At 57.7% G+C, this 26,257-nt stretch overlaps 7 protein-coding genes across 7 annotated transcripts; 6 read left to right on the top strand and 1 right to left on the bottom strand.

The window, feature by feature from the left end:
• Positions 1 to 602: 602 nt before the first annotated feature.
• SLS55_009653 (uncharacterized protein) lies at positions 603 to 2,211 on the top strand (the record flags this gene model as incomplete). The annotated part of the gene is made up of 2 exons (XM_066781049.1): positions 603 to 954; positions 1,010 to 2,211. 2 exons carry the CDS (start codon positions 603 to 605, stop codon positions 2,209 to 2,211), a joined length of 1,554 nt encoding a protein of 517 aa, XP_066628995.1.
• A 1,456-nt stretch (positions 2,212 to 3,667) lies between these two features.
• Positions 3,668 to 4,552, top strand: SLS55_009652 (uncharacterized protein; the record flags this gene model as incomplete). The annotated part of the gene is made up of 1 exon (XM_066781048.1): positions 3,668 to 4,552. One exon carries the CDS (start codon positions 3,668 to 3,670, stop codon positions 4,550 to 4,552), a length of 885 nt encoding a protein of 294 aa, XP_066628994.1.
• A 1,171-nt stretch (positions 4,553 to 5,723) lies between these two features.
• Positions 5,724 to 9,684, bottom strand: SLS55_009651 (uncharacterized protein; the record flags this gene model as incomplete). The annotated part of the gene is made up of 3 exons (XM_066781047.1): positions 5,724 to 9,319; positions 9,372 to 9,456; positions 9,511 to 9,684. The coding sequence occupies 3 exons, from the start codon at positions 9,682 to 9,684 to the stop codon at positions 5,724 to 5,726; spliced, it is 3,855 nt and encodes a 1,284-aa protein (XP_066628993.1).
• A 309-nt stretch (positions 9,685 to 9,993) lies between these two features.
• Positions 9,994 to 10,726, top strand: RPS11B (40S ribosomal protein uS17; the record flags this gene model as incomplete). Its single annotated transcript, XM_066781046.1, has 3 exons — positions 9,994 to 10,165; positions 10,328 to 10,566; positions 10,658 to 10,726. The coding sequence occupies 3 exons, from the start codon at positions 9,994 to 9,996 to the stop codon at positions 10,724 to 10,726; spliced, it is 480 nt and encodes a 159-aa protein (XP_066628992.1).
• Positions 10,727 to 13,479: 2,753 nt separating this feature from the next.
• Positions 13,480 to 15,658, top strand: SLS55_009649 (uncharacterized protein; the record flags this gene model as incomplete). Its single annotated transcript, XM_066781045.1, has 3 exons — positions 13,480 to 14,096; positions 14,673 to 14,977; positions 15,030 to 15,658. 3 exons carry the CDS (start codon positions 13,480 to 13,482, stop codon positions 15,656 to 15,658), a joined length of 1,551 nt encoding a protein of 516 aa, XP_066628991.1.
• A 701-nt stretch (positions 15,659 to 16,359) lies between these two features.
• Positions 16,360 to 20,340, top strand: RAD2 (DNA repair protein rad2; the record flags this gene model as incomplete). The annotated part of the gene is made up of 1 exon (XM_066781044.1): positions 16,360 to 20,340. One exon carries the CDS (start codon positions 16,360 to 16,362, stop codon positions 20,338 to 20,340), a length of 3,981 nt encoding a protein of 1,326 aa, XP_066628990.1.
• A 1,778-nt stretch (positions 20,341 to 22,118) lies between these two features.
• On the top strand, positions 22,119 to 24,467 carry SLS55_009647 (uncharacterized protein; the record flags this gene model as incomplete). The annotated part of the gene is made up of 6 exons (XM_066781043.1): positions 22,119 to 22,322; positions 22,371 to 22,467; positions 22,517 to 22,715; positions 22,770 to 23,094; positions 23,298 to 23,745; positions 24,370 to 24,467. The coding sequence occupies 6 exons, from the start codon at positions 22,119 to 22,121 to the stop codon at positions 24,465 to 24,467; spliced, it is 1,371 nt and encodes a 456-aa protein (XP_066628989.1).
• Positions 24,468 to 26,257: the final 1,790 nt, after the last annotated feature.

The following is a 26,257-nucleotide window of genomic DNA, read 5'->3' as shown; positions in this document are numbered from 1 at the left end:
AGCCCGCGTGCAGCGCACCCCGGGCCCCGTTCCAAAATGCAGCCTAGGACTACCCACAGACCCATGCCAGCCGACAAAGTCGACGCCCGCCTGCATCTCACGCGCATAGCCTCTCAATCACGTGTTGCGACTTTACCGGATTTATCCACGTCTGAACGGGCCTGGTCGACTGCGCGGGCGCCATTGGCTGCTGGCCTTGTGAGACGGCTCTGGGATTCGCTGTCGGCGCATGCCCCATCCACTGTCCCTCAAAACCGACGATAGCGCCTGACACGCCTGCATACTCAGCGTGCGCTGCTTTTTCTTCGGTCATGGTGCAGCAGCAGCAGGACCGCTCTTAACCTGAAAATGCTCCGCTACACCCAGCGCTCCCGCTCCCACAAGTAGTCCCAGGCCTCCCCTCCACCGCCGCGCCAACCAAGACCACGCCGCCAGCTGCCACCGCCCCGCCGCCGTCTGCCCCCAACCTCTGCCCGCCGCTGCCCGCTGCCGGCTGCCCTCCGTCGCCTGAACCTCGAGCTCCCGCCTGCGCGCCAGACGCGCCGCCGCCCGCCGCCGGTCCGCCGGTCGATGCGCACGCCTACCCCGCGTGACCCAGCGACATGGCCTCCCCCGCCGGCATCCTGAGCCTCTCCAACGAGCTGCTGCGCGAGATCCTCGACCAGATCGAGGCCGACCCGGAGAAGCAGGTCACCGTCGACCGCCGCTCGTATCTGTCGCAGGAGAGCTTCAAGCCGCCCCCGCCACCCGCGCCCAACCAGGCGCAGGACATCGGTGCCTTCCGCCTCACGTGTAAGAGGTTTTCCGAGTTGGGTGCCGTGTGCCAGTTTGCCCGTGTCACCACCCGCTTCTCCTCCAAGGGCTTCAGCCGGCTGGAGAACATCGCCGCCCGCCCGCACCTGTCCCAGCATGTCAAGAAATTCAGTTACATGGTGCCGTATTTCTACGTAGAGGGTCCTCCACAACGCCCACCCGCACCCGCCCAGCCAGAGACTGACGTATCGATTAGGACGCGAGCGCATCCACCAGCTGCCGCCCGAGGCGCAGGCCAGCCTGGGGACGCTGGACGTGCGCCATTTCGTGCGGAAGATCAACGAGCAAAAGGAGATTGTCAGCTCGGGTGAGGACGAACGAGCCCTCAAGCACGCGCTAGCTGCCTTTACGTCACTACAGCATGTCCAGATCCTGCGCGTGCAGGACCGGGAAACAGCCACGCTGCTGTCCTACATCCGCCAACACGAGGATCTAAATCAGCTCGTCGAGCTCCGGTGGGCGCCAGCATGCTCACATAGCGCAAAAACCCTGGGCGCTGCGCTGCTCGAGTCTCGCTCGCCATGCTCGCGCTTCTCGTCGCCGATGCTCAGCCCGCAGAGTGCAATAGTCCTGGCGTCACATCCGCCAAAGGCCTTCACGGCTCTGGCAGAGCGGCTTACGTGTTTAGAGCTCCATTTCGATGATGGCACAGACCTGGACAACAAAATGAGAGAGCTGTCGGACCTTTTCAAGCTCGTTTTCAACGCGGCTAAGAACATGCAGGCAGTCCACGTCGGTTTCCCTTCGCACCGTCCTCTCAGCTTGCGGCTAGAGGAAATCTTCCACAACGTCCGTTGGGACAAACTCCTGGCGTTCGGCATCCAGGCGTGGCGACTGGACGCGGACGAGATCATTGCCCTGGCGCAGCGGCATCGGGATAGGCTAAAGGGCCTGCGGCTTAGGGATGTTTTGCTCAAGGATGGCAGCATGTGGAAAGATGTGCTAGCATTTCTGCGCGACGACATGATTCGGCTGGATTGGGTGAGCTTGCGGCGCATAGGCTACGCGAGGCACTTTGACGAGCAATGGGCGGTAGCTGGAGCCGAGGTCCCCGACGATCCGCCAGGCGGGGCCAGCGAAAGTGACGACGAGAGCGACTGGGATCCCCACGCCACAGCGGAGCAGGACGATTCGGAGATATCCCTGGAGGACATGACAGATTCCTCTTCGGACCATGACGTTTCGGACGACGACAACGGGCCGGAAGAGGAAGGCATGGATTTCCCGATGATCTCACCGGACACGCCGTCGTCGGTCCCATGGTGCAATTGCGGAAGGAATTCGTTCTTGGAGAGTCCAGAAGCGCTAGGTGATAATGGATTTTTCGTATCGAACGCACAACGGAAGATATGGGAAAAATGGGTTGTGAGGAGGTGTCCAGAGCACAGCCAACGGTGACGCGGGCCCCAGGATTCAGCTGTGCTTTCGGATGACCTTCCGGAAGCAGCACGCCACGGTTACCGGATGAAGCTTCCCGCAGGCGGAGCGTCCCGCCGTCCCGCAGGCGGGATAGTCAAGGCCGTTGACGCAGCGGTCTGGCCCCATATACGTATGATGCGCGTTTTGCTTTTGTCGCGGCGACGGGACTGCCGGCTCGGACATGCATACAGTCGATGTTAGTGTCTCTGGCTGCATACTGTTGACGCTTACTTCTTGGGGTTTCCGGCATTCTGTTTTGGGCTGAACGCGAAAAAATCTGTACTGGCGGCATATTCTTTCCTTGTAGCAAAGAAAAAAGCCTGGTGTCCGGAGCCGAAGAGACAGTTCTTTCTTCCCGTATTGGTTAGTAATAACTATATCTCAGGTTTCGCCCTAGCTTCTTGGTCATATTATCTGGGTAGCTTTCTTTTAACAGTGTTTTCTCGTTTACATTCCTTTTCATTGTACGCGGCTTCTGGGCAGAAAAAAGGATTTCGACTTCTCACTGTTGTTTTAAGTAATTTCCAAGGAATACATATCCAAAGGTAGCAAATAACATCATCTAGCAGGCATTTCCCTTTCCAGCCATACCCGGCAGGACACTAATTGGCTCCATCGAAGCTCTGAGGCGGACGTTTGATATGGGACGGCAGAAGCACGGAGCGAAATCCGGCAACTTTCAAAACATATGAGAGCTGAGGCGACTGACACTGCAAAGGTGAACAGGCAGCAGGCGCCTCAGGCAGAGGCAATGACGTAAATGGCCGGTGGTCGCGAGGCAGGAGCGGAAGGCGCGTCAAAGCGGTAAGGCTGGGCAAAATCCCCAAACGGGCAATCACGAGCAAGCATAACTTCCTTCCCAGACCCGACCAGCTCCTGCACTCCACACACACACTCCTCCACACTTCGATCGCGACCGACTCTCCACCTGAAGCAAGTCACTCCTTCCTCCGAGAAAAGCAGGCAAATGACTACCTCTAGATCGCGCGCAGTGTCGCGCGTGACCTCGTCACGCCCAACGCTGCTCAACACCGCAGGCCTATTGCACATGACAGCACATCTACAGCAAGCAAACCCTAAAGCTTCGGTAAGACTTAGCCATTACAAGCTACGGACCCACTGCAGGCCGGTCTACGCTTCTTACGCAGAACAGTGAGGGTTTGCTCTACTGCCCACGTCTTAGCGACCGACGCGCCGCCTCAACGCCAGAGGCATCCAGAAAGCCACCGCACCTGCGCCCGCGCCCGCGACGAACGACGGCAAAGTAGCAACTCTCGTCATTGAATTATCACCTCCGCAAGACCGCCGCGCCCACGTTCTTACCGCTTCCCACGATCTGTTTCCCACGCAGTCAAACACTTGCACTCTGTTCTGGGCACAATTTTGGTTGGACAATAAAACGTCATCGAAAACCACTCGAATGGCCTTTACAAGAATGGCACCCTTTCTGGCGCCCCTCCCAATCTTCGGCATCGCGCTGACCGCCACGGCCATCGTTACCCTCGTCATCCTCCACATCTGGCACTCTCGCCTCGAGCACCACAGGAGTTCCGGAAGTGAGATGCAGAGCACCGACTGCAGCCCTTTCGATGAAGAGTGCGGCCTTCAGGATAGGGACAAGTTCCGCGGTACCACCGTCAGTGTGGCGCCTGGTCAGCAGAGCAGAGGCCGCGTGTGGACGGCAGCGAAGGTGCAGGGTGGAGACCTCAGAAATGCAGAAATGGGAATCGACCTCGGCGACCTTAGAAGCACTACCCAAGAGAGGAGTCGCCGCTACGGCTACCACGTTACCGGCGCACGCGATGATGCTGGCGACAATCCGTTCGTCAACCCTTCAGGTGTGGTTGCGATCATGAGAGGCGGAGCTCCACTCCAACCTACTCGAGTAGATGCTCTCCGCCACAGCAGAGGCAGCAGCGTCTATAGCATTAACAGTTACGATGGAGCCGGTGGTGACAGCACTGTTCACCACGGCTGCGACCTCGCCGACGCCCCGCTCCACCAGCCTTACGCCAACTACCGTCATGACACTACCAGGAATGCTCACGGCTCCTCCCCACTCCGCTATGGTGTCACTGTCAGCACCATCACGACCGAGCTTGATGCTTCGTCCGTCCGCGAGAGCATGAGCAACAATACCCTAAGGCCGTCGTCGAGGGACGAGATCCACCAGCAACGCGGCAGGAGGAGCAGCCTCGGCCGCAGCATCAGCAACTTGAGCACGAATAGCAGCACTAGGAGCAAGAGCGCGAAGCGGATGAGCAGCAGGAAGAGTGTCAGCCCGTTGGAGGTACACCCGTGGCGCATGTCATACTCCTGAGCATCTGCAGGCTCTGGGGCAGGAGATCATGCTGAGCGCGTGTTTGGAAGTTCGCGGATTGACTTCTGACAGTTTTGGCACTGAGCAAAAGGCATTATAGCAAACAGAATGGGTGAAGTCCTCAGTTGTGCGTTGGAAAGATGGCAGGTGTAGGTTCTGACGAATGCTTTTCTCCAGTATTATTGGCCTTGGTCGACATCGTCCACTCTAGCAATTCAGGCCAGATCACGGTTTGCTAGTTCAGAGACAGACAGCGAGTTATGAAAAGAATTATTTTAACTCTTTCTGTGCTCCGTGATAAGACGTTGCAGTTTTACAATACGCATTGTGAGAATACAAGTTTGGGAGTAGACGTGATGCTGGAAATTATGCAACAGCTTCTGGATGTTAATTCCAGTCCACCACGCACAGCAAGCGACTTTCGTCACCGATTCGTAAAACGTAGAAGATGACCTTTTGTTCGTTCCTCGGACAATTAAAGCAAGTATCTAAATGCGCTAGATGTTTTTTACTTAAGATCACGAATATACTCACATCTTCGACTTTACCATCACTTACAAAAAGAAAGAAAAAATCGAAACACTTGTCTCGAAGCTTTAGATACTACGTGTCCCAGCAAAGTATATTCGCCAATGCGCAAATAATTATCTAAAAGGTAGTCGCAGTCACTGTATACATGTAATCATCATCACAGAAGCGCACATAATGATATTAGTCAAGTAAAAGATAGACAACTTCTGTCCAATTAGGGAACAAAAAGAAAAAAAAGAAAAGAAGAGGTCAAAACCAAGAACGAAAGCAAAAGAGCGGAAAGGAATCCAAAGACCTAGCAATTTGTTGCAGTAGTCCCCAAGAGCAAAAGTTAAACAAAAGAAGACCACCTTTCCTTTTCCGAAAGGGGGGGGGGGAAAGGAAAAGCGGTCAAAAGACGCCTGCCTAGGCTGTACTGCTCAACGCCCCAAATCCAATCCAACCAACCAATCCGACTCGAAGAAGGAAAAAAAGCCCAAAAGAGACGCCCACGCCCCCAAACCAACCTCATCCCGTCGTTAAGAAAAAACAAATAGCGATATCAGACAGCTCGCTCGCTCGCTCACAACACCACCAACACCAAAAAAGCGCGCTCCCTAACCAGAAAAACAACAAACCAACCAACCAACCACTCAATCAATCAACCAACCCTCCCCGCCTTCCTCCCCCTCGCCACCAACCTCTCCCTCAAATCCCCCACCGCCTCGCCCCACCCGGGGCGCCCGCCAACCCTGACCTCCTCACCAACGCACTGCTGCAGAAACGCCGCCATCTTCGCCTCCTTGTACGCCTCGCCATAAACCGCCTGCGCTCGAACATTCACACGCGTCCTGAGACCTTGGGCCAAATCGCGCCCTTCGTCGCCGTCGTTCGTATTGTACGTGTCGACGGCGATCTCGAAGGACACGGCGACCTTTGACTGGACTTGGGGCAGGAGCACGGCGGCGGAGACGGCGAGGCGCTCGTCCGAGAGGATGGCTTCGTCGACGGCGTGGGCGAGGGCGAGGCGGCGGGCGTCGGCGGCGACGGCGCGGCACGCGTCCCAGCCGCGCGCGACGTGGGCGAGGAGGTGCGCGGCGCGGGTCGAGGCTTGCGGGAGCGAGTGCAGGGTGGCGCGCAGGACCTGCAGGAAGAAGCGCTTGGTGGTGGAGAGCGGGGCGTCGCCGATGTAGGTGAGGCTGATGGGGCAGCCGCTTGGGGACGAAGCAGAGGAGGATGGGTCGGCGGCGGCGGCGGCGGCGGCGTGCGGCGCGAAGGCGTCCGGGTGGAAGAAGAGCTGCAGGTCGTTGCGGTACGTCATCGTCACCGTCTTCGACTCGGCCGAGGCGCTGGCCGATGTGATGAGCCAGCCGTGCTCCTTCTCCAGCGCCGAGACGCGGGCTTTGAGCGCCTTGACCTCGTCGACGGACCAGCCGCGGCACTCTTCGCGCACGCGCTCCGCCGCGTGGATCTCGTTTTCGCACTCTACCCTGCGCTCCTTGACGGCCTCGATGCCGGCCTCCTTCTCGGTGAGCTGCTGTTGCAGCGCCTCTACCTTGCGCTTCTTCTCCTCAATGGCAGCTTCGGCCGCGACAATGCGCTCCCTGGCGGCATCGAGCTCCTCACGGTCGGGACCGTTCAGTTCCTCCGCGCGGCGCTGAAGTTGTTTGCATTCTGACTCGAGGTGTGCGTGACGATCTTGAAGCGCGGGTAGAGTGGAGTCGATGATCTGCTCCTGCTCCTTGAGCGCCGCGTCATCCCGATCGAAGCTGTCGACAGTCCTCGTCAGGGCTGCCTTGATGTCATGGAGCAGGTTGCTCCGCCATCCGTACCAAGCTTCCTTGGTCCTCAGGCGGGCATTCGTCTTCATGTTTTTGAACTGGATATCCATGACCTGACGCTGGTCGGCGGGCGCCGACATGTACTCGCCGAACAGGGCTGGATTCTCTTCGTGGACCTCTTCTTCGATCTGACGAACGAGATTCTTTCCCTCGGAGATGTACTTCTTCAGCTCATGGCATGCATGCTGGTACATGAGGTACTCAGGCTCTGTGCAAGCGGCAGCCACGACGCAAGTCTCCAGGTCGTCCTTGCCCTCGATTTCGGCAGCGCTGAGGCTGGCACCCCTGCCAAACGCGCTTTGAGCTCCGGGATAACCTGTGTGCCTTCGCTTGGTAGTGGTAAGATCCATGAAGCGAATGTTTGTCATTTCCAGAAACTCTTGGAGCTTAATTCGCTCAACTGGTTCCGAATCACCAACCGCCGAGGTATCCTCCTCAGCAGGTAAAACGGAGCCTTGCACTTCATCGACACCGAATTGGACCTGCTTGCGAGGAGACGATGACTTCTTGGGGGAAGGACTCTTTTGGGGGCTCAGGGACTTCCGAGGAGTTGACCTTTGGGGAGTTGCGGCAACAACGCGCTTGAGAGGGGACGCAAACACCTGTTTGCGAGGAGTTGAGAGTAGCCTGATAGAGTCCATCAGCGACGGGATCGAGGCCGCCTTTGCCACCGGTTCCTTGATTGGCGTTGTGGATTCCGCTTCGACAGGCGTCTCAGCCCGCTGCTCGGCCACTTCTTCCGCCGCAGTTTCAGTTCCAGCAACGAATGTCTCGACTGACTTCTCAGGACTTTGCCGCTGGGGCGTGTTTGCAACAGGCGCAGGCTCGGGGGTTGTCGCGAGATCCGGCTGTGCCGTTCCAGCACTCTTCCGAGGCGACCGACGCGGCGATTTCTGGAGTGTCTTTTGGGGTGATTTCTTTGGCGATTTTCCCGGAGATTTCCGGGGTGTAGTATCCTTGTGGATCTTCAGGGCAGTGATCGGGCTCTCCGTGTTCGCAATCACGGCGTTGCTGACTTTCATCGGCGAAGGACTGGGAACTTCAGGGTGGTTGTTTGTGAACTTTGCAGCACTTCCACGCTTGCTGGGTGGCGTCGCCACAGCAGTCTTCTTAGATTCCGGAGTGGTGGGGGTCTCCTGGCGCGAATTTTGAATCTTTCCAAGAATTGCCGTAAATTCCATGGAGAGATCCTCGTTGTTGTCCTTACTCATCACTGTATCGTCCCCGGAGGTGTTCTGGATGTCGTTCTTTATACCACCCATCGCCATCGTGAAGTCCATAGTCTCATCACCGAATGAGGAATTCACGCTTCCGCGTCGATCGCTTTTGTTTTGTGCCTGAGACGGCCTGATCCCCCCGATTGCGGTAGTCAGGTCCATGGTGCCATCCTCAAGAGCCTCATCGTGCGCCCCCGACTTCCTCCTCCTGATGCTCATGCGGCGTGAAGCTTGCCGCTTGGCGGGACTTCCTTGTTCGTCGGTATTTTCTTGGAGAGCCGAGGACCGTCGCCGCTTTGTTCCGGCGCGGGTGGACTCTTTGGGGGCTTCTCCGGTCTGAATGCTGCCGATGGCCGTTGTGAAATCCATGGTTACATTGTCTGGCTCTGGGCTTAGCTCTTCTTTTTTGTCTTGAGGCGCTGCGACAATTCCTCCGATTGCACGTGTTATGTCCATGCTCATCTCCTCCCCCTCGCTGTCATCGTCCTGGTTGGGTCCTGGGAGATTGAACGCAAATGGGTCTGGCTGAACGTTCTCCCTGTTCTCTGAGAACGTTGTCTTCTGGACCCACGGCTTGAAAGCTGCTGTAATTTCATCGCCGGCAATTTCCATTGACGCCTCTCCACCCTCGTCCTCGTCACCGAATTGGAAATGATGTGTCCCTGCCTGTTCCGCAGCTTGCCTGAGTGCGGCGTCGAGTCGCGCGCTGGAGCCTGTGGAGTCGTCATTCGAGGCGGCTGACGCTGTCGTAGGATCGTCGCCTGCGTCCAGGCTCATCATCGTGCTTCCATCGTCATCGTCGTCATCATCCGACGCGATCTCGATATCGTCGCTTCCAGGAGCAGAACTGCCACTGTAGGGGCTGGATGAAAGCACGTCATCAGGATTGTTGAAGTCAAGTGGTGGGATGCCCGAGCTGCGGCGCCGGTTCTTCTGGTGCAAGTTGCGTTGCTTCTCGGGCGAGGAGGAGGGAAGGTCATCTTCAACCTGCTCCGGAGGTGTTGAAGGCGGATCCGTGGGGTCAGAGTCTGGTCCAGAGAAGCGGACGCCGCGCTCTGGCGACGTGGGTTCCTGGGTGGCGTTCGACGCGCGCCGCGTAGAGTTCGAAGAGGCGGATGATGAGGTCGCATCGCGCATGTACTCAATGACGTCCCAGGTATGGAGAGTTGCTTCAGGAGCAAACGAAACGCGTCGCTTGGCTGCGCAATCATAAGCAGGGCTCTCAACGGCGACTCATCACTTTCCACATACCCAAGGACTTGCGACGCTCCTCCCGTCGCTTGACCTCGTCCTCTCTGGAGAGAATGGACTTCACGGGCATGGCGGGCATTGCAGACTGGCGTCATCAGCACGCGATCGTCATGTGGCCGGGAAGGTCCTGCCGGCCTACCTTTCTGCGATTGCCGCCCGATTCCTTCAATGGCACATCGATGCCGCCAGGGCCGATGCTCTTGCTACGCGTCTTGCGGCCGCCGGACTTCTTCGGCGACAGGGCGGTAGGCTTGGCGCGCGAGGCTACCGAAAGCCCCTCCGCAATGTTCTCTTTGTCGTGGGCGGCGGACATTGCTGCGGCAAAGAGCGGCGAGGCGCGGCAATGGTCCGCGGAGCGGTGTCGTGGGCGTGGTTCGGAAAGCGGGGCGGTGGTGTTGCGGTGCGTCGCAGCTTGACGTCGGTTTGTTGTTCCCGCGTGTTTTGCTGCTTCCCCATCGGGCGAGGGTCCGGCCCGCTTAGTCACTGCCTAAGCGAAGGCCCGTGCGCGCCACCCACATCGGCGAGAATTCGAATAGCAACTACGCGGAGCCGACGACCTTTTTTCGACACCGACGACCTCGTTCACCACCCATCCTCCCCGACGAGACAACCCGCAGCAGCCATGGCGACCGAGCTTACCGTCCAGAGCGAGCGCGCTTTCCAGAAGCAGCCTCACATCAACCTCGTCTCCAAGTCGAAGAACAACCGTGTCGGCAAGGGTGGCAGGAGATGGTACAAGGACGTCGGTCTGGGCTTCAGGACGCCCAAGACCGCCATTGAGGGCTCCTACATCGGTATGTAGGATTTCCACACGGGCGCGCTGTGTGCGTTGGGGCAGAGTCGCGAGAGGCGGATGCGCGAAGGCAACACTATGGCACGCGGCACATCTCGAAAACACGCTCGCACAACCACACGGCCTGCTGCATCGGGGAGCAATACTGACTGAAAGACTACAGACAAGAAGTGCCCCTTCACTGGTCTCATCTCCATCCGTGGTCGTATCCTCACCGGCACTGTCGTCTCCACCAAGATGCACCGTACCCTGATCATCCGCCGCGAGTACCTCCACTTCATCCCCAAGTACTCTCGTTACGAGAAGAGGCACAAGAACCTGGCTGCCCACGTCTCCCCGGCTTTCCGTGTCGAGGAGGGTGACCAGGTCACCGTTGGCCAGTGCAGGCCTCTCAGCAAGACTGTACGTTCTCCCGCCGCCGTAGTTGCGATGCCCGGCACCACAAACGCGCGATTGCGCGGTTTCTCAAGAAGATGCTGACAGCGGGCAACAGGTCCGCTTCAACGTTCTCCGTGTGCTCCCCCGCACTGGCAAGGCCGTCAAGAAGTTCAACAAGTTCTAAGCGGTTACATCGGGTTGCATTTCTTCATGGGACAAAAAGGCTTTGAGCTACGTAAAGGGGCATGTAGCCTAAGCTGGGTAGATCAAAAACTCTTGCACGACGACACGGTGTCACTATCCGATCTCATTTGCGCATGGCAATGGTGGAATATCCCGGGTACTGACGCAGGCTTTGGTGCGATGAGGCAATCGGCTTAGATATCCGAATCAATTTGAATCGGTACAAAAAGGAAGCGCCACGACGCGCGAAACTCAAACAAATTGCAAGGTCCGCTGCTGGGTGTATTATTCACGAGTGCTGGAGGATGCTTTCATGTTGTCACGTTACTTCACGATTGGGAAGGGTTCCAGAGATGGTTCTTGGTTTCTGCATGAAGCGGCTGTTGCACGGAAAAGGAAATTGTGGAGCCGGGTTCTTGCCGAATTCTAGGCATACATACCCAGCTGCGTGTCCGTTTGCACCTCCCTTCTTTGCCATGTCAAACACACAAACCTCCAGCTTCGTTGCAAACAGATGCTCCAGTGACCTGACTGCGCCTCGCCAAAGTCCTGCCCGACCGTGACACTATCTGCGTCGCCGAAGCTCTCGCTCTCAATGGCGTACGGGCCAGCTTCACTCGACTAACATTCTAGCGAATCTACCGTCAACCATGCCTCCGGTGGTGATCATCGACTTGGGGTCCGAGGACGATGACAGCTCTGGCGAGCTGGTCGGCCCGCACAATGACGCGCAAGCACATGGGCCAGCGCGGAATACAGTGATTAGGTACACGATTGAGTATCCCGGAAGACAAGCGCCGGGAGCAGCCAGCACAGCGGCCCCTGCGCACGCCTCAGCAACAATTGACCTGACGGGCGACGACGAGGCGGATGGAGGCGTGGCTGGACGGCCCGGTTCGGCAGGTGAGGCGTCGACCAATGAAGCGCGGCCTGACTCGCGACCGCGGAATCAAAACACCAGCGCGCGCACTCCCAGCACGACAGCTGAAGGCAGCAGCAAGCCCCGTGCTCCAGTCTCAGGTGACGCTGGCGGTGCGCACAAGCTTACTCGCGTATCGGCTAAAGCTGCGCCATCAGCGCTAAACTCGGAGAGTCCACCCATGTTTCCAGCAAGAATTGCGCATCGTCCAGGAAACCCGTACGGAGAGCGACAATGGGGCGCCCCAGCTTCTAGCACCCGCCAACCACCACCCGGAGATGGCTCCACGCCTGCGCGCCCGCATGTAATTAGCGACGATGAGCACGACAGCGCCGCCGACGAGCACGACGATGACGACCTGTTAATAGACGAGGCAAAATCGACACCAGCGACCGCGAGCAGGTTCACGCATTCGTCTGGACACTCACGAGAGCACGTGAGGCAAAAGGCCCCGCCGGTTCCCGCCGTAGAACTTGACCCTGATCGATTGACGCACCTCTCGTCTTCGCAACTCGAATTCGCCGAGACGGTCAAGGCAAAGTGGGGACTTTACCCATGGGAAGTGACGTCCTCGCCTCCGCCTCAAATCGACGCCGACCTTGTGTGCGACATCCATGAGCTTGCCTGCGCCGGCTGCTCCTTGGAGACAGCAAAAGACTTGATCGAAGGTCAGATCAAAAAAAGATCCGCGGCATCCGACGGTAGCCCAGGATACATCACCGTGGATGATACCAGGGAGGCCAAAAAATTATTCAGAAGCCAGCAAACCAAGGTAAGGCAACATATTCCCAGAGAGACCGCTAAGCTTATCAACTCACCAGTCCTGTCGATCCACCACGTTGGCGTCTCCAGGCCACGAATCGCGAGTGAGTGGCCTACAGGCATATGTCCCATGTGTTATGAGTCTAACGTCGAAACAGGAAGGCAACTCTCTATTGCCGCCACCGCCTCCGCATTCACATCCACTCTTAGTCTTGAACTCCTCGGGCCCTGAGCCGGAGCCGGATCCCACTCACACAACCCACTCCGAAGACGCTGCCAGTGGCCGACCTAGGACACCCGAGCCTGCCCCCGAGCAAGAAAAACTCGCAACCCTTGCGGGCACGCCCCCACCTGAATCCTGTGCTTCACCAGAGAAAGGTGAAGTCAAGGATCGCATCAATAACGAGTCGATCTCGAGCCTCTCCCGGCCACACGATCAGAGTCTCGTAGCTAAAGACAGTGACCTTGCAGAAGCAATCCTAAGCGTTCGGGACAATCCCCCAGAAAATTCCCTCGCTAAGGCTGAACCGGTAGAAAACGCCGAAACTGCTCAGGCAGCACGTAAGTATATCTTTTGCATCCTAAACTGAGCCTGATGTCAATGGATGGTGCTAATGGATCGCAGAATCAGGCACGGGAGCAGTCGAAGGCATGGACAACACGGAACCTTCCGATTCGCAATCTGATACTCCTTATATCGTTGCTTCAGGTGAAAACGCCAAGCCGAAGATTGCACGAGACTACATGGACAAGAATGGAAATATATCGATGTTTAACATGAAAGCAATCATGAGCCAGCGCTCGAGAGAGATGCATGAAGATCGCGAGTATTTCACAAAGGTAAGAGGGAGCACGCCCCAGTACCTTTGTATGTCTAACATGACCAGTTCCGTTTGGGCCGAGCTCGCAGAATCCATCGTTGTTCAGAGCCCGCAACGACAGGGCAATCCGCCAGTGACTTCATCTCAGGACCGAGCATCGTGCCAGTAGAATTCGCGCAAGACTCGTTTCCTTGGAAGGACGCGCCGGCTATTCAGACTCGTGGAGCAGTCAAGCCAGGGGACGCTAAGCCGATGAACCAAAAGTCCCAAGAGGTGTTTTCTCACGGCAATAAGGGAATCAGGTCAATCATTAGCAACCCAGTCGATTTCTATGCCGTCGATACGGTCCCAGTCCCGCCATACACCAATTATGTCAGCCTGAAACAGAGCGTCCTCGCCGAGAACCATAGAACGCTTTTGGTATACCCCTACTTCGATGACAACCAGGACCAGGATGACGCCAAGAAATCGCTTTGGGATGAGCTACAGAGTCGCTACAACATTGTTGCAGACGAACTCAGGCTACGCAGGCTGCTTCAAGCTGAACAGAGCTGGCAACTTCGCTCCTACGCTGACAAAATCCTCGACGACATTGGTTGTGCGCCGGAAGTCATCTTGAGATACTTCTTGATGCCACCAGACGAATTGAAGAGGAATTTCGAGGAGGTACTCAAGCCTAAGCACGTCGAATACTTGGAAAATGCACGGAAGGAATCTACCCGGGAGGAATACGATCGGGAGAAGAAGAGGTGGAGAATGGTCCTCGAAAATCTTCCACCATCAAAACCATCCGAAATTGCTTTTGCTGCTACTGCCTGCCGCGCGTGGGCCGAAGTCTTTCAACTTAGCTTCTGGCACATTGCAAGAAGGTCTGTTTTGGCACAACCAATGAACCTTATAAGCCGGCCCCGCGTTGAAGATTCTGAAGGCTATTCCGATTTCGCCTATCGAGACCTTGCATGCCGCGTGTGCCACCTGCACAACTGTCCCTTTCACGGCGCAATCTTGGAACAACCTGAGCCAACCTACCTTTCCGAGAGCGAGGAGTCAGATGTTGCTCATGAGAGCTCTGACTCTGCCGCAAAGATACCTGGTCTTCGAAGATCATCTGTTTCGTCAGAGACTTCTGGTATAAATTTCAAGAAGCACGTCAATACACAGCCTCGAGAACATCCCCATGAAGATGGACCATTCGCACGGCGATCTATTAACTATTGGAAAAACACAAAGACACACATTATGGAGCAGAGACCGCCGTTCTTTCCCTGCAGTCACAAGGGCACCTGCTCAGAGGCAAAGTGCAGCTGCTTCAAGGCCAACATCCAATGTGAGAAAACTTGCGCTTGTGCAGCATCATGCAAGCGACGCTTCAGAGGCTGTACCTGTGCTTCGCAAGGACTTGCGTGCTCAAGGAACAAGTTATGCGACTGCTGGGCCTTGAACAGAGAGTGCGATCCAGATCTCTGTGCGAGTTGCGGGGCTGCCGAGGTTCTCGATCCAATCAACAGATACAATGATGCTCTCTTCAACGGAAAGTGTGGCAACGTCAATATTCAACGCAACGTGCCCAGGCGCACTCTTTTGGGCCAGTCAGAGGTCCAAGGCTTCGGGTTATACGCTGGTGAGAAGCTCAGCGCGGGCGACTTCGTTGGAGAATACAAAGGCGAGGTTGTTACAAAGGAAGAGGGTTCAAGACGGGGCGCCGTCTATCAGCACCTCAAGACGAACTACCTTTTTGATTTGAATCGAGGTAAGATCTTGCATATTGGTTCCCCATGATCTTGGCTAATCTGAAGCTCCAGCCCAAGAGGTCGACAGTACAAGAGCAGGCAACAAGCTCCGCTTCATCAACAACTCGGCAAAGGCGCCAAACTGCGAGCCTCGGGTGATGCTTTGCAACACGGTCGTCCGTATCGGCCTGTTCGCGAACAAGGACCTGGAACCCGGAGACGAGATGTTCTTCAACTACAATTATCCCGAAGAGGTCACGAAACATTTCTGGGAGAAGGGCCAGGCGAAGCCCTCTGGCAGTGCGTACGCGGTCAAGACCAAGAAAGGCGCGAAAGGTAAAGGCAAGGTCGCAAACTCGTCCCGTTCATCAGACAGCGAATTTCCAGCGGCCATCAAATCTGCGCCATCGAACGGCAGAGCTCAGAGGGGCAAGAAGCCCGGTCCTAGTCGGAGAGCTAACGAGGGCCGCTCGAGGCTAGGCGAGACGCCCCTCAGGGGCTCAAGCACCATCAGCCGCTATGCGTGTGCGACTAAAGGGAAGCGACCGCGGCTTAGTGCGCTAGAGAGACAAAGGACGTGGCAAGACCTGAATGACGTCCTGGGGGAGGAGGATGACGAGAGCTTCGGGGACTCGGAGCAGGACTTTGACAGCGAGGAAAATGGAAGGGCCAGGAAGAGGGCCAGGAAGGCGAGAGAGTGATTTCATTCGGGGAGACTGATGGGAGGTGGGTGGCTTTAATTATTTCACTGCACAAAAAGCGATAATCGAAGGGACTGGAAGGGTCAATTAGAGTAGAAAACGGGATCACTTTGGCTACAGCTAGCTAGGAAAAGGTCGTTTATAAACGGTAACCAGATTGACATAATCAAATCATAACGCATTAAAGCAAAACACTCCAGCTGAATGTTTTTCTACTCTAAAGTGTCCAATGGACCAAGGAACCTGTATCCTTCCTACATTCTTCATACATGCGTGATGGGAACAGAGCGTACGTGGAGGGTTTGATGTTATTTTAGTATACCCGGATGTAACTTCAAACTACTGACAAGAGCACGGTTCGTTTTCTGTGTGAAACATGCTTGAAAATGGAAGCATCATGGTTGTGGCCAATAGGACGCTTGCTTAGATTGAACTAGACCTAAGCATCACATGATCGCGTTCCCTTATCGATTACATCATCGCGTGGCGCGCAGGCAGACGCGACCCTACTCTTTCGTCAGCAACGGAATCCGCAGCTTCCCACTCCCCAAACCCTTTCGTCACGCCCCCTTCCCCCAGGACGGCCATCAATGGCCCACACATCCATCGTCATCGTCGTCGTCGTCGACACCACATAACGATCATCATCTCACCCACCTAGGCAGCGCAACAGCAGCCAGCAAACAAAGAATAGCCCCATCATGGGCGTCACGGGGCTCTGGACGGTGGTGCAGCCGTGCGCGCGGCCGATCAAGCTGGAGACGCTGAACAGGAAGCGGCTGGCGGTGGACGCGTCCATCTGGATCTACCAGTTCCTCAAGGCGGTCCGCGACAAGGAGGGCCACGCGCTGCGCAACAGCCACGTCGTCGGCTTCTTCCGCCGCATCTGCAAGCTGCTGTTCGTCGGCATCCGGCCCGTTTTCGTCTTCGATGGCGGCGCGCCCCCGCTCAAGCGCCAGACCATCGCCGCGCGCCGCAGCCGCCGCGAGGGCCGCAGGGAGGATGCCGTGAGGACGGCGGGCAAGCTGTTGGCGGTGCAGATGCAGAGGAGGGCGGAGGAGGAGGAGGGGGAGAGGAAGAGGAGGCTGAGGGAGAGGAGGGATGAGGGGGAGGGGGAGGGGGAGGAGAGGATTCCAGATGATGTGGTGTATGCGGAGGAGGTGACGATGACGGAGGGGGAGCGAAGGCAGGGGAGGGGCGGGTTCAGGAAGAAGGACGCGTACCATCTTCCCGAGCTGGACGTGTCGTTGTCGCAGATGGGCGCGCCGAACGACCCGCGCATCATGTCGCTGGAGGAGCTCGAGGCATACGCGCGCCAGTTCGAGCAGGGCGAGGACATCAACGTGTACGACTTCTCCAAGATCGACTTCGACAGCCCGTTCTTCTTGAGCTTGCCCGCGACCGATCGGTATAACATCCTGAACGCGGCGAGGCTGCGCAGTCGGCTACGGATGGGGTATTCGAAGGAGCAGCTGGACAGCATGTTCAAGGATCGCATGGCTTTCTCCAAGTTCCAGATCGAGCGCGTGACGGAGCGGAATGAGCTCACGCAGCGGCTGATGAATATCAACAACGGCGATACGCTGTACGGTATGGATGCAGGTGGCAGAGTGGCCGGCGAGAAGAATAGAGAGTACGTGCTAGTTAAGAATGAAGGCGTTGAAGGTGGCTGGGCGCTGGGTGTCGTGGACAAGGACGAAGGCAGGTTCGACAAGCCCATTGATGTTGACCGGAGTAGTCCTCCCAAGGAAGAGGAAGAGGAAGATGATTGGGAGGATGGAGACGACTTTGAAGATGTGCCAATTGAGGGCCTCAACCGACTACCCAAGCTACAACCTGCTGCCAACGACAACCTGGCAGCGGATCTATCCAAGCGACGCCAAGAGTTCTACAGGTCTCGACAAACTGGTGTTTCGAGGCGGCGCAAGCCTCGGAATGGCGATCCAGACTCACTTTTTGTTGAAGCTGAAGATGGGGACGAGGAGTGGGAGAACGTTGACATGGATACCGACGGGGGCGCATTTGAGCAGCTGAACGGGATGGCGGATGAGGAAGATGAGGAGCTCCAGCGAGCCATTGCCATGTCTCTCCAGCAAGATAACGACGAGCCTGCTGACCCGCAAGCGCAAGCAGAAGAAGATGACGAGGATGAATTCCTCGAAGTCTTTGGGCAACAGAGAGCAGAAGAAACCAGGCCATTCACCAAAGGTAGCGGCCTCGCCATTGCGCGCATGGCAAACAATCGGAGCGCCCGAATAGCCAAGCCGGTCGACGAAAGTGATAGCGGAGACGACATCGATCTCCAAGCAGCGCTCGCGGAGTCGCGGAAGTCGAAACACAAATCAGCTCGCCCCGAACAGTCTCGCAAGACAGCGACGCCAGCGAAGCCTACAGCATCGGCGCAGCCCGCTACCCAGCAGCCCTCGAAAACGTCTGGTTTCAGCGGGCCGTTGCCGTTCGAGAGGCTCAACTTGGGCAGCTCGCTGTTGGGAAAGAAGAAGATGGAGAAGCTGCAGGAAGAACGGGCTGGCGGGTTCGAGCGGTCTGACGACGAGAAAAAGAAGGCGAAACCGCTCCCTCCATGGCTCGCCGAGCACCGGGATGTGAGAGATGAATTCGCCGAGCAGAAGAGGCTGGAGGCGGATCAAAGAGAGCGGGATCGGAAGGAATTGGAGAAGGAGTTTGAGTTTCAAGAGCCACCGAGGCTGAGGAAGCACGGTACGAATGAAGTCATTGACCTTGATGCAGAAACACCGAAGAAGAAGGTGGTCGTTGACATTCAGTCTTCGGAAGACGAAGACGACTTGGAGATGGAGGACGCGATGCCTGTCGATGATGAGGTTAAAATGGGGGATCTCGCGGATAAGGTGAGGGCTGAACCACTGCAAGGGTCACCACCAGCGCCAAAAACTCCAGTGCAGCCGATGAAAGAAAAGTCACCAGCGGTCATTGAAACCGAAGCTCCTCCACCGATCGAGGAAAAGGCATTTGAGTCTGAAGGAGAGCCTATAGAATGGTCGGAGAGCGATACCGAACAGCCGACGAAAGGGCGCCTGAAGGGAAGAGGAGAACACGAAACGAATGCACAGCCCGCTGGCGGTGAGGCGGAGCCCCCGAGGTCGAGGTCAACCTCGCCGGAGTTTGAGACGGTCGTCGACACGGCGACGGTTTCCGAGCAAACCGTCAGACCTTCGCCACCGCCCGCCGACGTACCAGGAGTTAGACCCGCTCACGCGTCCGACCTCGCGGACCACCAGGAAATGCCGGACGACGACGACGACGAGTCCATCTACTCGGACCCGGAGGACGAGGAGCTCTTCCGGCAGCTCGCCGTCGAGGCCGAGGAGCACGCGCGCTTCGCGTCGACGCTCAACCACAAGTCGCAAGCCGCCAACGCGCTCGACTACGAGCGCGAGCTCAAGGCGCTGCGCGGGCAGCAGAAAAAGGACCGGCGCGACGCGGACGAGGTGACGGCGACGATGGTGGCCGAGTGCCAGCAGCTGCTGTCGCTGTTCGGGCTGCCGTACGTGACGGCGCCGATGGAGGCCGAGGCGCAGTGCGCGGAGCTGGTGCGCCTCGGCCTCGTCGACGGCATCGTCACCGACGACAGCGACGTCTTCCTCTTCGGCGGCACGCGCGTCTACAAGAACATGTTCAACCAGGCCAAGTTCGTCGAGTGCTACCTCGCGCGCGACCTCGCGGCCGAGTTCGGCCTGTCGCGCGACCGCCTCGTCGCCGTCGCCCAGCTGCTCGGCTCCGACTACACCGAAGGCCTCGCCGGCGTCGGCCCCGTCACCGCGCTCGAGATCCTCTCGGAATTCGGCGACCTCGCCGCGTTCCGCGACTGGTGGCGCGACGTGCAGTCGGGCGCCCGCCCGCGCGAGGCCGACCAGGCCGTCCCGTTTCGCCGCCGCTTCCGCAAGGCCAACGCGACGAAGCTGTTCCTCCCGCCGTCGTTCCCCGACCCCCGCGTCGAGCAGGCGTACCTGCAGCCCGACGTCGACCCCGATGCCACGGCCTTCGCGTGGGGCGTGCCCGACCTCGACGCCCTAAGGAGGTTCCTGATGAGCACCATCGGCTGGAGCAGCGAGCGCACGGACGAGGTGCTCGTGCCCGTCATCCGCGACATGAACACGCGGGAGAGGGAGGGCACGCAGAGCAACATCACGGCGTTTTTGGACGGGGGGAGTGTGGTCGGGGCCGGGGCGTGGGCGCCGAGGAGGGTGGATGGTGGTGGTGGCGCGGGGAGGAGCGGGCGGTTGGTTAATGCGTTGAGGGGCATCGGTGCTAGGGCGAGAGGGGAGGGTGCGGGTGCGGGCGCTGCTGCTACTGGCGGTGCTGGTGGTGCCGCCGCTGTTGATGTCGACGTTGATGCCGAGGGCGCTTCTGGCGAGCGGGCGGAGCAGGATCAAGTGAGCGCGGAGACGACGGCGCGAAGGGGGAAAGGGAAGGGGAAGGGAGCAAAGAGGAAGAAGACTACTGTGGTCGAGGATGATGAAGACGGCGATGGAGAACACGATGGCGGTTTAGAGGACGAAGCAGATGACGATGCGGCTTATGAAGAGGCGCCGAAGAAGAAAAAGGTGCGGAAGGGTGCGAGTGGCGCAAGGGGAGGTCGAGGTAGGGGCAGAGGCCGTGGAAGGGGTGAGAGGAGGCTTAATAATGCGGAGTTCATCCAGTGATGCGATGGATCGAGGTTGTGCTAGACAACGACTAGCTTATTGATTCGAGGGGTCGAGGGAGGATTGCGGGAATCAGATTATCCTCTGTGCCGATGGTACTAGTACTTCTATACACCTTGCATGAATGCTGATAGGCTTCCACGTAGTAGGATCTATATATGCCCAGGAACGACAAGCTAGCTCGTATGTCAGAAGCACGTTTATGCCCAATTTCAAGTAAAGAAAGGCCGACTGAAGAGGGTGGCCAGTATATGTTCCGTAAAGCCAGGATGAGCAAAAGCGATTGACTCTCCGCTCTTAGTTCGTGGGTATACTCGGCTAGCCTCCCACAAAGCTCAGCTTCCACGTGCTGAAGGGTCGGATTGTCTGGATCGTTGGCGTGGCTCGTGACCGGTTCGCAGGCGGGATATGGATCAGCGTGGGTAGCTTACCCGGGGCGGTGGACGAAAGGCGGGGGATGTACGTACGCTGGCGGCGCGAGGTTCGAAGATCTGCATGTTCGTTGATCGTGGAGACGCTGTTTCATGAGGGTGTCCTTGTTTCATTGCAATATAAAGAGGAGAGCTTGTGTGCGGATAGGGTTGCCTTGCCGCAGGCCGGGGGAATCCTACGGTTCCTCCGGATGTGCGGCGCAGTGCTCAGTGGAATGGACTGGCTAGTATCATCCGGATTGGGACAGGACCATGAAACAGAGAGAGGGTCGAGACGACAGTCGTTTGGTAGGTACGGCCGAACGTTGGCCGGGAATGGGGCTGGGTACATGGTGGAAAGGTTCGGGTCGTGGATCCGGCCACCAGTACGAGGGACTATTTTGGTTTCCGCGTAGGCCGAATGAGGGAAATTGCGCCATCGGGCCTTCTGGAGCTGTGAGACTTTCGATAGCGGCCGTTAGTGTCGGAGACTGGTGCTAGTGAAGACGTTAGCTTTGCGAAACATGGAGGATGCGAGACGTTGTTTGAGGAGTGGTGCCGAAGCGGGAGGGGCTGCAGATGGGCCGGATGGACTGGCAAAGGTACCTAGGGCAGACACGTGCCCGTTCTCACAGCAGTAAAACTGCGCATGCGCGCTGCGGCGATTCCCCAAGCTAGGCTGCCGAACGAAGGTGCTCGGGTGGAGTTTAAAGTTCAACTACGCGATGGGTGGCAGTTGACCATCGAGGAGTTAGCGGGGTGACGGCGCGGCGGTTCTGTGTTGCTCTGGAGCATGGCGGCGGAGGCACAAGACCAGCAGGGCGGATTATTGGCAGTCAGCGGGCGAAGGTTGTTGTGGTTGCACAGCTTCCAGGTCGTGGCCGGGCCGCCACTGCCTCCCCTGTCGCCTTCCCGCCATCCCGGACGCGCATCATCACCACGCCGCCCAATCGACGCCTGCCTCTTCCGCCATCATGTACGCTGGCTCCACTCTCCTGTTGCACACACGCAGCTTCTCCCCCGCCGGGCAGAGGCGATATTGTCCGTCGGCCACTTTCGAGCGCCGCCCCTCTCCGCCGGCCAGCCTGGCACGCCGGCCTGATGCGCGACTCCGGCGCCAGTTCCCTCTTGGTCGAGGTTGTCAGCAAAGGCATGTGGCCTGTGGCGCACCTGCACGTCCTTGCATTGCCTTGTGCGATGTTGTCCACCGTCGCACCATCGCGTGGTAGCCTGGCCCTTGCCCTTAACCACGCACTATTCCCGGTTTCCGACCTCTTTTCTTCGTCACTCTCCCTTGAAATCTAGCCTCGTCGCTCCTACTCTTCATGATACCCGTCGACTTCGTGCTTCGTCACCCAGCATGAAAACATGGTCCGCGACATTCCGCTGTCCGTTCTGTTCACCTGGCCGCAGCCCAACTACGTCGATCCCGTCACCAGAGGCCCCGCCCTGATCATCATTAATGCCGTATTCATATCCCTGTGTACCCTGTTGCTCTTTCTGCGCCTGTACACGCGCATCTTCATCAAGAGATGGTTCGGCTCAGATGATGTCTTCATAATATTGGCCTATGTAAGCTTGATCCGTACCCCCACGACCGCCAGAGCTGACACTTATCAGATGTCGACCGTTGGCTTGACCATCAATGTAATCATCGCGAACAAGCACTACTACTGGGACCGCCACATCTGGGACGTGCCCATCACTGCTTTTACCGGTGCGTCCTGTATCGACCTCTGGGCCGGCACTGTACTGATTTGTCGCAGGCGTACTTAAGGTCGCCTTCTCAGCGAAGCTCATCTTCGTTTATGCCTCTACCTTTACTCGCCAATCACTGCTATGCTTTTACTACCGCCTTGTCGCCGACTCGGGCATCAGGTGGTTTGGATGGGCCTTGCACTTGACCGTCTTCCTTAACGTAGCAGCCGCTATCACCTTCACTTGCCTTGGTATTTGGCAATGCAAGTGAGTCTTCACTGCCTCCCTCGCATCTTCACCCGCTAATGCCATGGACTCCAGCCCCATCAGCGCCTACTGGACCTTGTCTCTGCCGGCCGGAGCTTACTGCATCGATGAGGGCAAGACAGTGCTCGGCATCGGCATCGTCAACTGTTTCATAGACGTCATCGTCGCCATGCTCCCCATTCCGCTTGTCAGAAAGCTACAGATGCCAGTCCAACAGCGTATAGGCGTCATGGTCCTCCTGAGCCTGGGCCTCGTCGTTGTCGTCGCTGGTGTGGTCCGTACCTACTACATCTGGAAGGGCTTGATCGCAAGCTACGACGAAACATGGTACACATTTCCCTTGTGGATCGCCGCCGCGGTCGAAATCAATCTTGGAGTTGTATGTCCCTTTCAACACAAGCCCCACTACTATAAGAACCGCTGAACTGACTGTCTCGTACCAAGATCTGCGCGTGCATGCCAGCACTCCGTCCATTCATCAAGCGCTGCATCGCCCCAGCCTTCTCCAACATCAGCAGCCGCATCTCGAGCCGCATGTCAGGAACCAGTAGTCCCGGCAGCAGCACGCTTCAAAGCTCTCAGTACAGCCGCGGGAACAGGTCATACCAGAAGTTCCGGAGCAACAGCAAGGACGCAACCGACCCAGCGTCGAATTCCACGGCCGACAGCAGCACACTCAAGGAAATGGGCGGCAAGCTACCTCTGGCCACCCGCCGCGGTGTCAAGCACCCGGTCATCACAGACCACAGCGTCGACAACGAACACGATGACGACGAGACCTCTTTCATCCCGCTCCGGGCCGGCGTGCGCCATCGCCGCGTTGACGATGACGAGGAGGAGGAGGAGGTAACGAACGGCGACGAACAACACGCCGCCATCGCCTTCAACACCACCGCACGCTTGCCTTTGGCGACGCCGCCGCCGCACTCGCCGCTCCTGATCACCCGCCGCCGGTCCTTCCAGCTCGTCTCGCTGGACCGCCGACGCTTTTCCGAGGAGGCTGCCGCCGCCGCTGCCGCCGCCGATAATCGTGGATCCTCTCCCTTTCCGTCGCCGCATCATCAGCACGATCAAGAACAGAGCCAGGAACATTTAGACTTGGATCCGAGGGAGAAGAATGACGCCGCCGCATTTGGATTCCAAACGAGAGTGTCTTGTCCGGATGATGGCGGCGAGAAGGGCGATGCGGATGTGGTGGGCGGTGGTGGCAGAAAGAAAAGAGGCGTGTTCGGGATGGGATGGAGGTGGCACCGAGAGAAATAGAGAGATGTGAGAGAGGAATGCGGAGGAGGCATGTGTAATGCAATACGATACCCCGGTTTTGTCCGTTTTGTTTTAGTTTTTCCCGAATGGCCTTTTTGTTGTGTACACGGAGCCTGGTGTGAAGCAGACAGGCTGGTGGGCTTGGAGAGGAGACGCTTTTGGCTGGCTGGCTGGCAAGAAGCGCGTGTGGAAAGAAGCATCACGCAGCGGTTCCTCGAATGGTAGATTGCGCCGGGTGATGGCGATGACGTAGCGGATTGGCTTGCTGGCGAAATGATTACCCGGCCAGCTTTTGTGCAATGATGCCTTTCCGTATCGCCACGACGGGCGTTTGTGTCACGTTGTCTCCGTCAGCTCTCGTTCTTTTTCCTTTGTCGGTCTCAGTTTTTAGACGTTGGTGCTCTTGATCTCCAAGACTTGGCGGAAGTGTTGAGGTGGGAAACTTCCCGCTCGAATGCCTCATGCCCAGCTCTGAAGAAGGCCATTTAGAACTGAGACGGGCTGTGGATCACGGCAAAGGTCGCTTCACCTCACCTCACCTCAGCGGCTCCCGGCGATCCACGCAAACCCTGAGTGATGCGAGCTCCGGCGGCGGCGGTGGTGGTGATTTTCGCGGTGATAATTCACCCCAGCACAGATCACACCTGTGACGCACAACCCCAAGTGAACGCGACCAACCTGCGCCTGCCCAAAGCGGCCGTTGCCCCCAGCAACGGGCAGACCCTGCAGCAAGGGGCAGACCCTGAGCAGCTGCCAACCAGCGTCTGGGGCGGATATATAAACGGCCCCTCCCCCCACCTCTTCCTCTTCTTCTTCTTTCTTCTTCATCAGCTCCTCTAGCGGGATCTCGCCAGCTGGACGGCGAGGTTTCGATTGGGGTTACGGGCGAAGAGTCTAGAGGCGCCTAACAGAACTCGGAAGCAGGGAGCTTTGCTCTCTCTGCTCGTGACGAGTTCTTGTTTTCGTCTTGGTGGGGCATTGACGCGTCCGGGGGTGACGACTACCTCAAGAAACTTGAAAGGTCGGGGTTGGGCGGGTCATCAGCGCAAAAGTGCTGGGGGCAAAAGATCTTAGATTAGTTTTTTGTTTTTTTTTCTCCTTGTCTTAATTCAAGCTTTCTTCTCTCTCTCTCTCTCTCTGCTTCTTGGTCTAATCTGTGAGATTTTGCCTGATTCCTGCCTTCTCCTCTCATGAACTGACCTGCCGCCTTGTTTCTCTCTCTCCGTGCTTGCGTTGTCTTGCATGTTTGCTCCTCCAGCGACCACGGCGGAAAGATCGTGAAGCCTCGCGCCGGATGGATGCAGGAAACCGAAGTCTCTCTTTTTGATGGTACTACGCAGACTTGAGGAAAGATCGAGAAGGGGAAACACGCAAACAGCGTCGCATCCATGAAATACATGGAGAGAGAGTACTTGTGACTCCGCACGAAACCGCTTGAATCACTGCTCTGCTGCGATCACGGTTCCAATGCAGGATCAGCTAGCAAATTCCTCCAAACAACCACACGCGTGCGTTCTACTCCCCGCCGCACCACCATGCAACCCGAACTGCACCTCCCTCCCCACACCCCGCCGACAAACTTCTCACAAACACAACACCCGTACGTCCGCAGCCAAGCCCTCGCCAAACCGCCATCGCAGCAGCAGCGCACTCCATAAAACCCCGCCCCCCAGACCCGACCCGGCCTTTCCCTCCCACCCACCTACCCATCCCACACACACCCGCCCTCCCAGCCCAAAAAAAAGGCCTCAAAGCAACAACCCAACACAATGCCCCCCAACCCACCATTACAGCTACGACTCCCCCACCCCCGCGGCCCCTCCACCCCCAGCATCCCCTCCCCCGCCCCCGATCGCGAACCATCCTTCCTGCGCGACCAGATCCTGTCCAACGCACGCATCATGCAGCGGGATGACAGCTCGACGGACTATCTCGATTTCTTCGACGTCTTGGTTACGTCGGCGCCGCTGGTGGTTGAGGGGGAGGAAGATCTGGAGGGGCGAATGGGGTACATGGCGGTGGCGGTGCAGTGGTGGTGGGAGAAGCGGGGTGAGGGGGTTGTTGAGAGCGAGGGGGAGGGGGAGGCGGAGGCGGAGGAGGACTACGATGATGATGAGGAGGAGGATGAGGGGGCGGGGGGGAGTGGGAGTGGGAGTGACGAGGATGAGGATGAGGATGAGGATGATCGTGGAAGTGACGATGGTGAGGGAGAGGATGATGAGGGGGATGGTGACGGCAGCGTGATGGAGGGAGTGGAGGCGGAGATGGGGAGGGCATCT

This window comes from Diplodia seriata (assembly GCF_021436955.1).
Source record: "Diplodia seriata strain FDS-637 chromosome Unknown scaffold_10, whole genome shotgun sequence".
In the NCBI taxonomy this organism is placed as follows: domain Eukaryota; kingdom Fungi; phylum Ascomycota; class Dothideomycetes; order Botryosphaeriales; family Botryosphaeriaceae; genus Diplodia; species Diplodia seriata.
This window is presented reverse-complemented; position numbering and strand designations above follow the sequence as displayed.